Raw genomic sequence first — 19,341 nt, forward strand, 5'->3', positions numbered from 1 at the left:
TACTAAAGATTTACAGTGTGTCTTAAAGTCAGTTTATGAAAGCCCTCCATCTCTTATTCTTCTTTTTCCAAGATTGTTTTGCCATTCTAGGTTTTTTGCATTTCCATATAAATGTGGAAATCAGCTTGTTAGTTTCTAAACACACACACAACATCTTTCTGGAATTGATGTTTAGATTATGTTGCATTTCTAGATCATTTTGGTGCGAATCAACATTTTAAACAATATTGAGTCTTCAAGGTATATTTTATAGAGCATATTTCTTATGTTACTTACCAGCTCAGAAGCCTTCACTGGTTTCACAATTACATAGCATAATGCTTAAGATCTTTATGTGGCTTTATTACCAACAGTCTCTTTCCTCTTTGTTTATTCATGACATGTTATATCCAGGCTGCTTGTTCTTTCTCATACCTCATCTAAACTTTTCTCCTTTCATGCTTTTATTCTCTCATGTCCTTGATACTGGATGTTCTTCACACCTACTCCCTGAATCCAAAAAGCTCAAATATTACAGATATTTGTGTTATGAGTCATAAGTTACACATTAACAGTAAGAAAATAAACAAAAAGAAATTGTCATTGGGTGGGTCACTTAACATTTATATAGTATTGTAATTGGAGAATCAACAAATTAAACAAAACCAAAACTACCAAACAACAACAAACTCCCCCACCAACAAACTCCAGTAACAATCATGATGAAATAGGACCTTACTTTTATTTATTTATTTATTTAGTTATCATTGATATACACTCTAATGAAGGTTTCACATGAAAAACATTGTGGTTACTACATTCACCCACATCAAGTCCCCCCCATACCCATTGAAGTCACTAGGACCTTACTTTTAAATAGAAAGATGAAGGTAACTCAAAGGAAGGGTTGAGGAGACAAAAGCAAAATGCACACTGATCATGAGAACCATGTAAGAAATACTTTCAATACAGCACACCTGAACAAACTGACGCAGTGAAGAACAGTGGATTAATGGCACCTTGTATACAGTCAGGTACTGTATTTTCCTGTCACTACTTTAAGGTTAAAAATATCCATGTATTGGGAAAATTGAGTGTGACACAACTTCAAAGTTCTGTTGACATAATTTCCTTGCTAATGAATTGCATATAGATTAATTCAAGTTCAGAAACGATCATTGAAGGACAGACTATATTCAGTGTTCAGCTTAAGCCTTTATTTCCACCATTAAAATTTCCCTGATTCCTATGGCTAGAAATGACATTCCTAGTTCTGAAGACTAAAGTGCTTTATACTGTCTTATGGCACTTATGTCTTCTATACCATCTTATACTCATCAAGGTGCATGTCTTATATTTTTGTGGGATTGTAATTTCTTTGATTTGAGTGCTGATTTTAATTTGAACTGCATATGTTGTATAGTGCTTCAGATGGTATCCTGTGTAAAACAGGTGTTTAAAAATATTTGATGAATAAATGAATGAGTGAACAAAAGAATGAAATATAGTGGAGATATGAGAGGTGAATAGTAAATAAAAAAGAGACTAGAACAAAACTATGCAGTTTCGGTTTTTGTTTTCTGTTTCAGTATTAGTTTGGTAAAGGCACTAAAGAATCCACAGCTGGTGTAACCATAAGAACAATTATAATTTGAGGTATTTCTAACATGAAAATTATTTCTCTTTTGTTTAAGATATATTTGTCTTCACAAGAACTAACCAGAAATCCACATCCCTGTTAGAGTCTGTAGATATTCATTGATCTACTTTATAATTCAGATAATTTTAAGAATTGATAACTCTAATCAAAAAAGATTTTAAATTTTTTCTAAATATGCAAAGTTGGAACCTGCTGACAATAGCAACTTCTAAATGGCTATCAAATATGCCTTTACTATTGAATTCCAAGCCTATGTCAACATGAGATATATCCATAATCATTTTGTAAAGGCATATATCATTTCACATGATATTTTATAGCATTCACATCATATTTGTAGAATTGGTCTCTGTATTTTCTCTTTTCTTTTCCATATTTGTTTCTTAAATACTTTGGCATTGTGCTTAGAAAAATAATGAAAAATCCCCTCCTGTATTTTATTTAAAATAAAATTCAGCTAAATTGTAAATTCTGTTGTTAAGCATTTATATTTGCTGAATACATAGTGTGCTTTAAAAAAATCATATTGTAGTGACAGTTATCTGCTGCCTTCTGAGTGCAGCTATGTGGCAGCAAAAATTTCAGATCTGAAGCTAGAATGTCAGCAGTTTTTTGCAACACTGGTTATTATCTATCTGATAGATTAACCATAATCTATTACTTCCTCTTCTCTGGGTTTCATTTCATTATTATTTTTTTGCTAAGGAGGAGGTGGTATCTTTTCCTTATAAGGTTAGTTGGGGGAATTAAATGAGTAATGTGGTTCTACCTCCTAAATGTGTTTTGGTCTGTCCCTTTCTCTCCATTCCCATCATCCTTGTCTGGGCCACCACCTTTCCTCACCTGGATTTCTGTATTAACCCTACCCAAAGTGGTCTCTCCACATTGCTGTCAGAAGTGATCTTTGCAAAGATGAATCTGATCATGTTACTCCTCACTCCTGTACTTAAACACTCTTATACTTTTGTGATTTACTATTGCTTAAGGAAAATTTCAAAAATTTTAAGAGAGTCTAGAAGACTCTGTATGTAATTTCTTGGCCCCATCTGAGCCCTAATCACCCTCTGAGCTTTCTTTGTTCCAGCCAGTCTGGGCTTTATTTCACTGACTGTTTAATGTATCTCCTCGACTTAGAAATACGTAAGACTACAAGAGGGGCAGGTTTGAGTTAGAGGGGAGGAGCCTAAATTAGGAGCTCAGTTGTAGCCACTTTCAGCTTTAGACATCTGTTGGACTTCTAAATACAGATATCAAGTAGGCTGCTGGATGTACATGGCTGGACTTTCTGAGGGAGGTCTGTCTGGAGATATAAGTGTGGGAGCTGGCACAAAAAGGGTACTTAAAGTCATAAGACTGAATGAGTTCACTAAGGCCAGAGTCCTCTGCCTTCTGTCTGTCCATTTTTTTTCATCTCTGAGGATCTGCTTGTAGGTCAGGATTCAGCTTCTGTATCCTCTGCCCTGTGAAGCCTTGTTCTGCTTTCTTAACCTACTGTATCTGCAATGTATGTTGGGATTGCTATTTTTTAAACAAAATTTAGTTTTTTACAACAAGACCAGCATTTTTATGGGGCAAGCTCCATGCTTTCTTTTGCCTTTGTAGCTTCTGTTGTGTAGCAGATGCTCAATAAACATGTCTTAAATGAAAGATGATCAAGTGACTCAAAATATGTTCAAGTGACCAAGTCCATCCTGTTGGGAATGGGGAATGGCTACCCACACTAAGTCTGTCTTCTGTGCTTGAAGACAAGTGCCTTTAAATCATGTGCTCCTTACTGGGGCAGAGTAAAAATTGGAGGCATTAAATAGTATTTAATTTTTAAGATTGTTTTTGATATCTGTTTATATTAATAAGAACCATACTTGGACAATTTGATGACTTAAATTATTTCTATTTTGCATTAAACGTGGCTGGCCAAGAGACTACTAGATTAAGTGCATGTTCTTTTACTTTTAAAATTATTATTCATTTGTTTTATTATATTAGCAAATGAAAGAAACTGTCCATTTTCTATCACTTGTGAGCTGTATTTCAAATATTTCCAGATTGCATATTTTATAGATTGGCCTTTTCAGAAAAAGACTAGAAATGTTTTAATTCCACAGATTAACTTCTGAATTGCTGATTCAAATTCAGTATCTGGGGATGGAAAATGGAACATTTCTTTTTCTTCTTAAAAAAAACAAATTTTCTTTTTAATCTTGGTTTGTAACCGTAAGACATGATTAAAAAGTTCATAATTTTGCTAACCAGAGATAGTCACCATTCTATTAGCATTTAAGTTATTTTTTCCTAATCTGTTTAATATACCTGTATTTTATAAAATTAGGATAAAATATATATGCAGTTATTTTGCTTTACATTTAATATTTACTTTTTTGCTATTTTTTTCTGATAGCACATATTTGTAAGACATGATTTTTAAGGGCTTTTAAACATTCTGTTATAGATGTACCATGATTAAAAAAATTTCCTCTTTTTCTTATCATTTGGGTTGTTTCCAATTTTTTTAATTAACTGGGAGTAGATTACTGTGTAAAAGGCAATGAGTATGTTTAGGCTTTTGAAATATATTTCTAAAATGTTTTCTAAAATAATTTTTAACATATTTATATTCATACTGAAAGTGTATGAGAGTTTTTATCTCAAGTATCTTATCTAAAAGAGGACTAATAAGTGTAATTTTAGCTAGTTTGATATAGTAAATAATCAGTTATAGCTTTTAAAAGGCTTTAAAATACACATTTCTTTGGTTTTTGAAGAAAATTCTCATGTATTTATTGACTTATTTTTATGTATGAATTATATATTTCCTTTGACCTTTGTCTTTTGGGATATAATCTTGTTTTCATTGATTTGTAGGAGTTCTTTACATATTAGATAAAACATATAAAACTGTTTTCATAGGCCAAAAAACAGTTGAATATTCACAACTTCATATGGTTCAACTTAAATTATGTATTTTATGTTGGCTGCCAATGTTTTCCCAGTTTGTTTGTCTTTTGTTGTTTTTACCATGTTTTTTAAGTCATATTACAAGTTTAAAATTTTTTTGTGGTTTAATTTAGAGAGCTTTTCCTTTGTAGTTTCCTCTACTGCTTTTTTTTGCAGCAAAAGTTCTTTCTATCCCAAGGGCAGATAAATATTTTTGTAGTTTCATATTTTAAAATTTAGCTTTTAGAATCCATCTGGAATTTTGTTCTAATGTATTCTTAAGACAGGGATCTGTTTACTAAGTGATGAAACAATTACTTTCAGATTCCTGGGAAAACTATTGTTGAATTTCATGCCCCATTGCTAAAATCACAAAATTATTATGTGTCCTAGGAATATAACATTTTTGACCTTGATTCTTCATTAAATACATTATTCTGGTGCCTTGGGTTAGCTGATGTGCCTCAAGGACTAGTAATAATCTAAAGACCTTAATTTTGGCATTGTTAACTCTAAAGATGTGAGTAGTAGGGTGCACAATACTTAATTTACCTGATGGCTTTTTCCAGCATAAAATTCTGTCATTCACAGAGCCTTCCAGATTTTACATGGACAATATTGTTAAATAAAATATTCCTTAAGTAGAGAGATATAAAAAAATCTTGATAGTATTTTTCTTTTCCTCTTTATACTTAAGTTGGGCTTAACTTTAGGAATGATATATATTGTCCTTTGCATTAAGATAGCAAGTGATGACATTTCTTATTTAAGTAGTGCTATAGGTTTGAGTCAAAGTGCTTGTCCCATCATAGATATTTTAGAAATTCCACTGATTTATTATAGTTTTTAGGGCTTATCTTAGTGTTCCTATGGGATACAATATGCAATGCTAAAAAAATTCATCTAGAGCCAAAATTTCTGTTATTTGATCTAAACTATATGTAATGGTTCTGATACCTGTGATAAGAAAAAGTGAATTGCTTAAGTTTTGTAGTGTACTCTGAAGACAGTTGGGTGACATTTGGTAAGTTTTTTTCAGTGAGGGAAGCCCCTGGCTCATCCCTTTTCCATTTGGACACCTCAAGCACCAGTAAAGAATTTCTTCTGGAGAGTCTGAAGAAATACAAATATATACTACTATTCAAACTCTTCCTGTCTGAACACAGAAACTTAATAGGTTCAGATAAAATTTTAGATAAATCCCCTTTGTCTACATTCTTGCTATTTGCTGTCTAAGACAGTGGAACAAAACTGATTTAATAATAAGGTATTCAACTCAAAGACCAAATAAATTTGGATAGTGAGGGATACTTGTACTCGTTCATGCTAAGTCCATATTATGGACCACTCAAAGGGTAAAGATGAAATAGAAATACCCTTCTGGATTTAAAGAACTGAATATCTCCACATTCTCTGAGAAGCCAGCCAAAGATTCGCCCTTTGGTGCCCTGGAGTTTGCTGAGGACTCACTGGGTCCCCAGACCCCAGTGGGGCTGGGTGGAATGGGGAACAAACTATAGGGTTTGCCCCCTCAAGATGGGCTTGTCATAGCTGGAAGTTAGGATCTTCATGGCCACTAGGTGGCTTCAGTTGCCTCCAAAAGAAATGGTCAAGCCCACAGGTACTGTAGGGTTCCTTTCATACTTTATCTTAGGAGAATAATTTCATTCTGGGAGTATTTATTTTCTGAGATGGATTGATAGAACCAAATCATAAAACTTAAAGACTTGAGGATCATCTAGTCTCACCTTCTCATTTTAGAGATAAAGAACATTTAGGAAGACCTCTCTAAGTTGACTCAGCTATATAGGGGCAGAGTCAGACTTAGGACCCAAGTCTCCTGACTCATAATCTAGTTCTTTAGCTTTGGAATCAGTAATATCAGTCTACTCTTTATTTCTATGAAGTCACCTGACAGGTTATGTGGCACTGGCTGTGTCTAAGCCCTGATAGAAGTGTGTATAGGAATGTTGTGTTGCAGGCAGGTGATAAAGTGGATGCTGGTAGCCACCTTATGGGAAGGGTTGAACAACTGTAATATCTGCTCTTAACCTACTTGAGCTTTTGGATTAATGAACTGACCCAAAGCTGGGAAGTTTTAAAAATTCCTACTCATTCTGAATAAGGCCTTGTCTCTTATATAAATTACCTCCTTTTCTTCAGATGATAGCAACATTTTTTTTTCAAGTTCTTTTCTTTCTCAAATTTTCTATTATTTTTAATCATTATTTAGCTTTTGGAACTGGGTTGGAAACACTTTTTAAAAATAAAAGGCCATTAGAAAACATAACAAACAGAAATTGTACAAGCCAATTCATTATGTATCAGCTTAAAATGACTTATGACAATGTTGAATTTTTTTTTCTTCTGGGCAAGCTAGGAAAGAAGCAAAGAGTGTTCATCTCAACTTTTTATAACACATTCAGAAAAACTTAACTTTTATTAAAAAAAAAAGGTATATCAATATTTATATTGATCTATTGTTTACGTATTATGGCTAGTTTCTAGATTAAAACAAAGATAAGGGAGCCAAAGAGAGAAGGAAGAGTAAAAGGATGGGGAGGAAAAGAGAAAATCAGGATAAGAAGAGTAAAAGAGAAAGAGCTACAGAAAAAATGGGATCCCTGTCTCTGAGAGTGAAGGGCAAGAGCTACCTGAACCAGAGAGCTCCCTGAGTCAGTGTGAGAGTGAAGGGAACCATGTTTGGGTGTGCCTGGGGAAGGAGGGCGAATGGGAGTCCCAAAACTAGAGAGAAGGAAAAGGAAAAGAGAAAGGACATACTTCTCTTCTAGGCCTCCCAGGGCCTCTCTACCAACCTTCATTATTCCCCCAGATGGTTCTGTTTTTGGTCCTGTGCCTCAACCTTGTTGTGCAGCCTGCCAGCAACCCAGCTCTGGAGCCACTGTAGCTCCCCAAGTGGTGTTCATATGCTTGTTATGAGTCTGCCAAGTGGGAGCTGGAGGGAGGTGTGAATGATGCACAGTAATGGAAGAGCTCTTAGGGCAGGGTTTGCCATTAGTTAGGTCCCCCAAAGTGGCAGCTATTAAATTGTTACTTTCTCTCTTGTAATAGATCATAACACTGGGAGTACTTCTATAAACATAAATCATGTTTGAATCACTTAAATTGAATCTTGGATGTAAAACTTTAGAAATAGATATATTGTATAGTCATTTTCTTAATGGTATGTTGAAGCTGAATTGAATAAATATGTATTTGGTGAAGTCTAAACCCACCAAAAAATTTAATCATGTCTCATTTCTCTTTTCTATTGTAGTGATTTAAAAGGAGTGATAGTCACTCTGAGTGACGATGGTCACTTGCAGTGTTCATACCTGGGGACAGACCCTGCTCTGTTCCATGCTCCAAAAGTTGAATCTAGAGAACTAAACTATGATGAGCTTGATACAGAACTGAAAGAACTTCAGAAAATCATCAAGGATGTTAATAAATCACAAGGTAGCTGATTTGTAGTTTTTATTAATCGATTTTAGTATTCATTGTAAAATTCACTTTATTTTGTATATGGATAATGTTTTGTTTATGGATAGAGTTAATTTTTTCCCCGGATTTAATTAGTCATATTTGTGTTGTTTTTAAGCACACAAAGTCTTTGTGCTTAATTTGTATTTCATAGCTTCTGCAAAATATGTCCTATTTAAGATAATGTTTTTATTATGTGTTTCAGGGACAGTGCTATCTAGTTTTTTTTTCTTGAAATTCTAAGAAAGGAACAAGTACTTATTTGGATAGTGTTTTCAGGCCTTGAGGAGAGCATTAAAATGTAGAGTGGTTATTTATTAACTTCTAACATATCTAAAAAATTTTTCACTTCTTCTCTTCAAAAAAATGAAAGCAGTATATGAATTACCATTCTGTTACAAAAAATGTAGTCATTTGCAGTTTAGCGATATAATTTATGTTTATAGTTAATTAGCCATCCAAATGGAATATAGCCTGTGGTATGCTGATTTCTAATGACTCAGACGCTGATGATATTTTCAGTTCCTGAGTTTGAATAACTCAATATTATCTTACTTTGGGATTCACAAGGGTATAATTTTATTTTAAATTAAAAGGAGAAACAAAACACCAATCCTGCAGTTTGAGTTGGACATGTAAAAAGCATTACTTTAAGTTCCCTTCTCAGGGTCAGGTAAAAGTATTTTTTTAATAAGAAAAAATATGAACTATTTTCACATAAAAGAATGTTAAAACAAGGAGGAATAATAAAAGAAACAGAGTATCAAAAGCCAACCAAAACAACAGAGCCAGTCATAATCCTGGTCCAATCACTTTATTAGATTTATGTGTTTTTGAGTCCATATTATCAAGACATTCAGAAGAATTTAGATAATATATTTAAAAAATAAGAATATTAAAATAAAATTATGCTTTGGCTTCACACGTTCTTTTAGAAAGTTTTGAAAGTAAACCAGTGAAACGTAGGTCTTTTAAGTACCTTCACTGACTTAAAAACCTATTCATTGTCAGCACCCTGTCAAATAGAGAATGTTTAAAATTGGATGTGTCCTATTGCAATATACAGCTTTTTTCTATTTTTTGATATTAATTTTTTTAGGATTAATGGAATTATAAGTCTCATTTTCTTTAAAAATTTAATTGGGGAAGAGTGGCATATATATAAGCATGACATTTCCAGAGTTTGCTAAATAAATTCAATGTGTCTATTCATTCCAAATTTTGTGTCTTAGATTTGCCCTTTCCATAAACAATGTGTGAATGATATTTCGGTTAATACTTAATTGTGTAAAACAATCCTCAGAAAAACCCCTTACAGCTGAGAGTTATTTTTTAGCAGCCATCGCCATGTTCTTGGGTGTGAAGGGTTAGACTCTTCTGCTTGTCATGGATCCTTTTGTGTTTCTTGCAATAACTGCTAATTAAACTAGGGATGTGCCCACAGATTTGAGTGCAAAGTTCATTATTTACATAACCTCAAGTTTTAGTTAATATTTGAAGTTCCTCGTCTCTTCTGTGCCACATCATTTAGTTTCTTAAAATTTTATTTATTTATTTATTTTTTATTTTGGTATCGCCAACATCCAAAAGACAAACAACAACAAATGTTGGCAAGGATGCGGAGAAAGGGGAACCCTCCTACACTGCTGGTGGGAACATAAGCTAGTTCAACCATTGTGGGAAGCAATATGGAGGCTCTTCAAAAAACTCAAAATAGAAATACCATTTAACCCAGGAATTCCACTCCTAGAAATTTACCCTAAGAATGCAGGAGCCCAGTTTGAAAAACTCATCATTTAGTTTTATTCCTGAAGTAGAAACAGAGAAAAACTTCTGAAAAAGGGAGACTTTAAAAATATTTTTTAGATATGGAAAAAAATTTAGTGTGCTGTACCCTTATAAAACTGGTATATTTGTTTATTAAAATACCTGTAATTATATAAAAGTATCAAATCATTTCTTTTCAGAAGATTATGAGAAGTTAAAACTCTGAACTTTGTGATGACCTCATTATTCATTTAAATACCACTTATTTCAGTATAGTGACTTTAACTTGCAAAAAATGTTCACAGTCTTTGGGCTATGTTCAGTACTTAAAGCTTTTTTTTATTTCTTCAAAGTGAGAGTTGTAGCAAATTTAAAGCCAATTTAAGGAGTAAATTTTGTTGTACACATGGTGTATATTATCTATTATAATAAAAATGTTTTTGAAGCTTATTTTATGTGTGTAAGTTATAGGGAGGAATGTATGTTGTAAGCATGAAATTATAGTAATAATTTGTGTATGGCTCATGGATTTTGAAGCTTTTCATACTCTACTCATTACTGTGAATTCTGCCAACATTTCTGTTACCAGTAGTCAGCAACATCTGTTGGTAGGCACTTTCAAAGATGGAGTTTCCTTCTGATTTAGGCAGTTAATCATGTTCTCTGCCTGGGCTGGGTATGAAGGGAATGGGTATGATACTGAGGTAGACTCCCACACAGTTGTGTCTTTAGGAAGGGAAAGAACATTAAGACAGGAGCATATAAATGAAAGTCTGTATCCTGTTTGAAATGTCTAAGATAACAAAGTTGCTTCTACCATTGAGCACTAGAAACATTTGTACTTAGTGACTTTGTTGGAAGATGTGTTGGTTAGGGCTAGGTCTGGCTGCATTTAACAGAAATTCAAAATAAGGTGGCTTGAACAAGACAGAGGTTTCTTTCTTTCCTATGAAAAGCAAGTCCAGTCTATGGGCAGACCATGGTTGCTTAGGCAGTTGCACTGTCATCACACTCCAGTTCCTTCCCTACCGGGGTCATCTTTTGGTGTAGGATGGCTTCTGGCACTTCTATTCTCGCATCTGTAGCTGAGTCAGTCCACTTAAGAATCTTGGAAACTGCACCATGAGTGTCTTCTTAAATCTCACAGGCCAATCCAAGCTGCAAAAGAGCCTGGGAAATTTAATGTTTTAGCTGAGTAGTTTGTTGCTTAGCATAAAATTGGACTTCTTTTAGTAAAGAAAACTGATGAATATTTATTGGGTGGGCAATGAGCAGTCTTTGTTTTTTTTATTTTTATTTTTTAAATTTTTTATTAAGGTATTATTGATATACACTTTATGAAAGTTTCACATGTAAAAACAATGTGATTACACATTTACCCATGTTATCAAGTCCCCACTCATAGCCCATTGCAGTCACTGTCCATCAGTGCAGCAAGATGCCACAGATTCACTATTTGCCTTTTCTGTGCTACACTGTTTTCCCCATGACCCCTCACACCATGTGTACTAAACATAATACCCCTCAATCCCCATCTCCTTCCCTCCCAACCTGCCCTCCCACAACCCTCCCCTTTGGTAACCGGTAGTCCTTTCTTGGAGTCTGTGAGTCTGCTGCTGTTTTGTTCCTTTCAGTTTTGCTTTGTTGTTATACTCCACAAATGAGGGAAATCATTTGGCACTTGTCTTTCTCCGCCTGGCTTATTTCACTGAGCATAGTATCCTCCAGCTCCATCCATGTTGTTGCAAATGGTAGGATTTGTTTCTTTCTTATGGTTGAATAGTATCCCATTGTGTATATGTACAACCTCTTCTTTATCCATTCATCTACTGATGGACACTTAGGTTGCTTCCATATCTTGGCTATTGTAAAAAGTGCTGCGATAAACATAGGGGTGCATATGTCTTTTTGAATCTGAGAACTTGTATTCTTTGGGTAAATTCCAAGGAGGGGACAAGTGGTATTTCTATTTTTAGTTTTTTGAGGAACCTCCATATTGCTTTCCACAATGGTTGAACTAGCCTTCATTCCCACCAGCAGTGTAGGAGGGTTCCCCTTTCTCTGCATCCTCACTAACATTTGTTGTTTTTAGTCTTTTTGATGCTGGCCATCCTTACTAATGAGCAGTCTTTTTACTCTCACTAAGTAAGTTATGAACATTTCTGTTCCAAATATTGCAGTATTGGTGGGAATGCTTGATGGCAACTGTAGGCAGTTTTGTGAAACAGCTGATTCATGCTGGCATCTTCCAAGTGCTTTCCATATTTCCAGTCAGCCACCCTCAGTGTGCGGGGAGTGTTTCATCTCAAGGTTGTAGGGTGATTTTAGCAATTCCAGGCATGTGCAAATATGATTTCCAGGGAAGAAGAGAGAGATTTCTCTGGACTCTCCCCTTTATTAGGGAGGAATAGTTTTTCTAGAAACATGTGCCAGGACCACCCATTCCCAACTTTCCTTATCTCATATCTGCCAGGATTAAGTCCCATGCTCATGCCTAAAACAACAAATGGTCAGGGTAATGAAATGACCATGATCAAATTTGACCAATCCGGTAGCTTTGAGATGAAGGTGAATGCCTTAGTAGAATTAGAGCTCTGCCATAAAGATGGAGGAGGGAAAAATGGATGTTAGGTGGGCAGTCAGTAGTCTGTCATATGTATATGTGTGTGTATGTATATATATATATATATATATATATATACATATATATATATATATCATATACAATATATGTGTACACGAATATTATTTGTTTCTTGCTTATTTAGGTTCATATCACATTTTGTACTATAAACATTTTTTAAATTGTGAAATTTTAAGTTGTGAAAAGAATATAAATGTGGTGAAAATAATTCAAACAATACTATAAAAGGGTAAAATTCAGATATTAGTTACACTGGATTATTAAAGGTAATCTTTATCATGAATGTATATTCTAAGAAAATTTTCATGTCTATGTAATTGTTTTTACACAAATATGTGCATATTAGACATACTGTTCTACATCTTGCTGTTTTTAATTAATAGACATATCTTGGACTTTTTTTCACATCACTGTGTAAAGATGGATAGCACTCTTATTTACAGCTTTGGGCTTTGTACCATTGCATAATATGGATGTACCATAATTTAGTTAGCCATTTTCCTGTTAGTAGAAATATAGAAATTTAGATTCTTTTCATTTCTGTTTTTGTTTTCAATAACTACCAGCAGCAGAGACCCTCCTTGGGCATGTTTGTGAGTATTGGATAAATGCTTGGAGTAGAACTGTTAGGTCACAGAATATGTACATTTTACATTTTGATAGTTATAGTCAACTTACTTTCAAAAGGCTTGTACTAATGTGGGCTTCTGCCATAAGGAGAGGACATTGAAATTCCCAACACTGATCAGTGGGTCTCATTTTAGCTAATATCTTTAGATAAAGAAAGTTCTTTAAAATATTGTAGAGGGAGAAGAATTAGTATGAAGCTTCTAATTCTGTAATAGATTAGTTTTTTTCAACTTGTGAGTATGTTATGGGGTTGTTTTTTGAAACAGAGTATAGATAAACCTTAAAGAACTATATGTAGTAGTGTTTACTTTGTGATTAAATATCTTTTTTTCTCTTTAAATTATAGGTATTTGGCCCATGACTGAGAGGGAGGATGACTTGAAAGTTTCTGCCATGGTTTCTCCTAACTTTGACTCACTGTCTGTAAGTTTATTTGAATCTTCAAAAGGGTTTATGATAATGGTGGATGAAATGGGATAAAAGTAAATTGGTCTAAATTCTGGGCCTACAAATAGAAACTTAAGGGAGGATCACAACTTTTAGTCTTTGTTATTTTCTAGAAAAAACATTTATAGCTTCTTAAGATAGTAAGAAGTTCTTTAGGCAGGATTTCTGTCTAAAAAAAACGGAGGGAAGGGGACAGTAGAATGGGTGCCCACCATTATTTTGAATCTTTTTTTTTTAAAAACTTTTTCAGTACAAGACTATTGAGATAATCCTAACCCAGATGAATAACACTGACCCCACAAGATTTTTGTTGAAGGTTCAATGAGATAATGTTTATGAAAGGTCTAGTACAGGTTATGATAATTTATAGTCTTTAATACATTATAGTGGTAGTGTTGGGGAGTAGCATAAGAGTAAATGGTTGTTCCAGGAATTATTCCCCCCATCATTTCTATCTGTGTGACCCTGAACAAGGTATTTAATTTTCTTAGTCTCAATTTTCTCATCTGTAAAATGGGAATCATACAGAATCTACTTTGTTGACTTGTTATGATAGTTAACCATCACCATCATCATCAAATAAAATTACATTTTAGTTCTTCCAACATAATATCACTACCACCACCACCTACATTCCAATGCTTGTCTTATTTACTGCCATATCCTTAGTGCCTGTCATATAATGGGTGCTTAATATATATTTGCTTTATGAATGAATGAATAAAGCTGAGAAATGAGTAGGATGAAGGAAAAGATAATGGAAGGAAGAAAGGGTGAAAGAGTGTCTTTGGTTGGGTTGCCCCATCTCCTTGTTTAGTCTTCTGTAAGCCCTTGTTTGGTGGTTGATTATGTCTCACTGCCTGCAGTTTGGGCAAAATCTATTCAGTTTATCTATTTCTGTGCTAAAAGTTGATCAATTTAGGCAAGTGATCAAAATGATTGGTTTTACTGTATTTGGAGTTCATGTCATATAATTTTGTCCAGGAAATGACTTTGATATTTAGATGTCAGAATATAATATAATAAGTAGTTGTCATAAGCTTTCAAAGATTAATCTTAGTTTAAACAGCCAAGCCAAGTTGTGATAAAAAAAATCATGTTAACATTGTTATAGTATAGTAAGTTGGGTATACTTAAAAAAACAGGTCTGTAAGTGAAAGAAACATTCACCCAGCTGAGCCACATAGTAGAGGCACTGTTTTAAACATTGGCTGTTCAGCACACACCATTTCTCACTGTACCTGAAGGGAGTAGTCTGAATGGAACATTTTTGCTTAGTTAGCTGACAAATGTACACACATTTTCTTGCCTTGGAAATTATTCTTTTTTTCCTTTGGGCAACCTATATAATTTTATCTAGATTCTCTTAAACATAGGCTATTTGGAATGAGGAATTTCCCTTTCTGTTCTTTAGCAACTTTTGACCTCTGTAAGGAAAAGTCCTTATGTAATAGCATGATATTATAATGTATGTGTCCCGGTTGGTAACCTGGAGTGCTGTTTCCTCTTAACTAGGTGTCCCTTTCCAGTTTCATTTTCCCTTACTATTTTTTTCCTTCTAAAGAGATTCTTGAGAGTATCATATTCATCCCATTGGAAAACATTAGCCCAGAGACTTATGTGGCTATGGTGTCATGGTATCTTTATATAGCCATTTCTCTCTGGCTGTAATTTTATATTGCCAAATGACTGCCATCCTTGAAGTACATAGGTGTTTAGACATGGATTGAAAAGAGCAGGAAACAGAAGATGTTAGTTTCTCTTCTTGATCTGCAGACAACTAAATGTAAAACATTTCCTGGATTGTAGGTTTTACTAGAGCAAAAAACCTGACTTAGTATTTTATTTCAAGTCATTATTATGAAAACACACATCTAAAAAATTATATAATTTGTATTAGAAAGGTATCTCTTATAGAAGAGAAAAGCACTGTTATACTATATTCTTGATTGGTAAATTGGATCAGAGTTCATATGTGGTTTCCTAAGGAGTCATAGAGTATGAATCTCCCAACTCCTAATTATGCTAATGCCCATTACATCATAGTGATCCCCTTTGCTTAGAAGTGGCTTAGATTTTCTTAGTAAAAAAATTTCATATAGGTTAGCTTAAAACACAATGGATCTATTCATTGGTTAGATAGGGATTTTATGATCTTAATTGTTCCCCAGGAATTTATGTGGGTACTATTAGAAAATATGTTACCCCTGGTCTTAGTCATAGAGTGAGCATTTTTTCTTCTCAATCTGTCATTCTAAAAAATAAGTTATATATTATAAGGAAATGTTTGCTCTACTATATAATGAATTCTTCAAGAGGTAGGACCAGGTAACCCAGGCTGGTGCTCAAAGAGGAGACTAGTTTATGATATGAACTACTAAAAAAAAAACACACTCCTCTTTTATTTTCCAGGTGTAAGGTCACCCAATCTTTATATCACTAGTTTATTACTATCGGAATAAAACATACCTTTGGCAAGTTGAAAATACAAGGACCTAAAAGAATAGCATAATTTTTAATTGAGATATACAAGGAAGCCTTCTTATATGTATTATAAAGAATGAGTTATTAGAATTAATTGGTTTCAACATTGAAGTAAATTTGTTGATAGCGTAGTTTGATAATAAAGTATGTGACCTTTTCTTTCCTTTTTTGGGGATAGGTCTTTGAATATTAGCTCATGACTTTCCAGATGAAGGCATCCCAAAAGCCACATTGGCTCTTTTAGTCTGTCATTAGAGTGCTAAATCCATAGTTAGTCAGTTTTCTATTTTGGTGGTGGGAAGTATATATTGCACTCATTGTGTTCACTCGGTGTTGTGTAGTATTGAAATCATTCTTTCCTTCTTTCTTTTCTCAATTCTGTGTGTTCATAGCAAGCTACCGATGCTGAGGTGGGAACTGACCTTGTCCCTTCAGTCACAGTGAAGGTATTGTACCATGTTCTAGACTGTAATGTGCAAACAGTGTTACACATTTCATCATATATGTTACTGTTGTCACCCTAAAAGTAACTATAGAAATGTAAAACAAAAACTTGAAATTTGTGTTTTCTTTTGCCATGTGTAATGAATAGACAGCCTTTATTATTTCCTATAAATATAAAACTGATAATTGCATTCATAGTAGTATGTATGTAATATAAACAATTGTTATGACTTATGCCTACCATTATTTAAATGTGTTATATGATCCAGGGCTTTTTTCTGGAACCAAAATTAACATTTTAAATATGCAAAAGGAATTGTGTTAGCACCATTCATAATAGAGGAACCAGTTGATTGCAGCATCATATATATATATGTACACACACACATATACATATATATACATACGAATCATATGAATACTAATAATATCTTTCATCTACATATGATTGATTATGTGTATGCTTAAAAAGAATTCCCAGTGACATATCTGCTGTAACATTAGCTTTAAATGGATGTATTTATAGCAAGAGAATATTAAATGAAGACACTACAAAGTAGAGTAGTGACAAACTGATACTCCTAAAAAATAGAATATGAAGGATGTGGTTTTGGTTAGTATTTTTAGTCCTGTTATTATAGAATTTTAGAACTAGAACTCATATGTAGAACCCTCTTAAGGCATTTAGATTAAAGTGTGGTAATCAGTCAGCACATTATTAAGCTGAAAATATTTATCACTGCCCAGACTTTGGAGCCAGGGAAAGTTGTGGATCTTGGCGATTCATTTAGTCAAAACTTGAACAGAGCTTTATGTTTTTTTAGATTATGGGTTGCTGTCCTTGGAGGAGCTTGACAGGGCACCAGACTTTACCAATTGTGTTCGCTTACACTGGGCCCAGCGGGTGGCCCAAGTGTGGGGATCTTTGGTAGAAGTTAAAGGGAGCCCAATCTTATAACAGTTTCCTAAGCTAATTTTTTTGGATTCTTGCCATTGGAAACAAGGGTGGTCTTTCCCAGTCTCCCTCCCCACTATCCAATCAAAGGTATATCTCATTAATACTTCTGAGTCTGGAAAATCATTAGTGGCAAGAAATCAAATACTTAAAAAAAATCAAACCCGTAGAGTTCCAAGAATGATCTATAGACTTTTGTATAGGGAAACCTCTTTGATATGTATCTATTGATATTGTTCAGACATATATACATAATAATTCAGGAGCACACATAAATTGCAAATAGAAATCTTGTATCTAAACCAGATAACATTACTCATGTTAATACCCCACACCCCCCAAAAACTAGTTATTCTTGTAAGTAAACACCTTTCTGTCCTATGCAGTTGTTAGGCTCCCATGTAATAGCCACCTTAAAATGATGGCATGCTACTACTGGAAAATTCTCCTTATATTTGTGAATGATTAAGTCACAACTCTTCCTTATTGCTACTATAAGAGCATGAGAAAGAGTGTTACACACAAGAGTTGCATAAAGTCAGCTGGGCTTACACAGCAGGCACAATGACTTCCTGATTCTGTCTGACAGTTTCTATACAAATTTCTGCTATAAATTGCTCCTTATAGCCTTTTATAACAACAGCAGCCAAGATACATAACCATACAAGTTTCCATCATAATAAATCCTGTTAATTGAGAAATTTTTTCCATCCGTTCCAAGTGAATGAAGATGTGGCTACCTTGCGTATGTGTGCATGATGTGTGACCATCTATTCCAGGCAACTAAGGTGAAGTGGTTGTTTATACCTGGCCTTTGGAGTCATATTTATATATCTAGGATAGAAATTTGGTATTATATTTCTTAAGGGTCATATTTCATTTTGTTAGAAGAAGAAACTAGCATGGAAAATTCTTATATTAATGTTTTATATTTTCCCCTTAATATTCTGTGATTATTTTTCTCTTAAAATATGAGGTTTATGATCTAGCCAAGTCTTTAACTCTTTTTTTGGCTCAGACACAACTCTTCTTTGTTACTGTAGTTATTTTCGTCACACATCTCCTTGATTCACATTTGAAAGTGCCTAGCCCATTGTTGGGGTTCAATAAATTTGTGTAGAGAGCTATCACAGTCTCGCATCTAAACCAAAAGCAAACATTTCTTGTAACAATGTAAAATTGTGTGATCGTTGTCTAAGTACACATTGTTATGCCAGGCAGAGTCAGAATGTCTGCTCTCTTACAAATGGCTTATTACTACTTTAAGGATTTTTCATTTTCACTTTTATAACTGAGTTCTCAAGAGAAATTCCTGGTCACAGTTTTCAGCTGTCTTGCATGTGCTGGTTTAATGATCATGGGCATGTTATTTAGCTTATCTGAACCTCTTTTTTAAACTGTAAAATATGAATATTTTTTCTTTCGCAAAATTGTTTCAAGACTTAACTACAATTAAGAACATGACATCTGTTCAGAGACAGCAGAATTAATAACACTTTTTGATTTTGAAAAAAAAAACACATGACATCTGGATTCTGGCAGACAGAAGTTAAACTGGTTCTTCCACTTAAAACCAGTGTGGCCTCGGCAATTATTCAGCCTCCGTGAGCCACAGTTTTCTCTTCTACAAAGTGGCATACAGTGATATTACCTATTTCAAATGCTCTGAAGATTAAATGAGATAATGCACATAAATAATTTATTAGCACAGTTCCTTTAATACACAAAGCTGCTAATGGTTACTGTCACTGATACTATTTATTTAAAAATATGTATAGACTAGTAACAGAAGAAATGCCCTGCAACCTTTAGGAGGTGGGCTGCAGCTGCGGGACAACCCAGGAACTGGCGAGCCGGCAGGGCAGTGGTGCTCAAGATCACAGTCAAGCTATTAGATGAGTCTCTTAGAAGGAT

The 19,341-nt window shown here is 34.1% G+C and overlaps 1 protein-coding gene across 4 annotated transcripts in view; it reads left to right on the forward strand.

Annotated features, from left to right (window-relative positions):
- The window catches only part of BBS9 (Bardet-Biedl syndrome 9), a 426,494-nt gene that overhangs the window by 178,835 nt on the left and 228,318 nt on the right, over positions 1–19,341 (forward strand). For all 4 annotated transcript variants that reach the window (XM_036897491.2, XM_036897488.2, XM_036897492.2 and 1 more), the window contains 3 exons: positions 7,851–8,032; positions 13,444–13,520; positions 16,421–16,474. In XM_036897491.2, coding sequence (XP_036753386.2) covers positions 7,851–8,032; positions 13,444–13,520; positions 16,421–16,474 — 313 coding nt within the window. The remainder of the gene's footprint in view (positions 1–7,850; positions 8,033–13,443; positions 13,521–16,420; positions 16,475–19,341) is intronic.

The sequence above is a fragment of the Manis pentadactyla genome, chromosome 7, assembly GCF_030020395.1.
Source record: "Manis pentadactyla isolate mManPen7 chromosome 7, mManPen7.hap1, whole genome shotgun sequence".
Classification (NCBI taxonomy): domain Eukaryota; kingdom Metazoa; phylum Chordata; class Mammalia; order Pholidota; family Manidae; genus Manis; species Manis pentadactyla.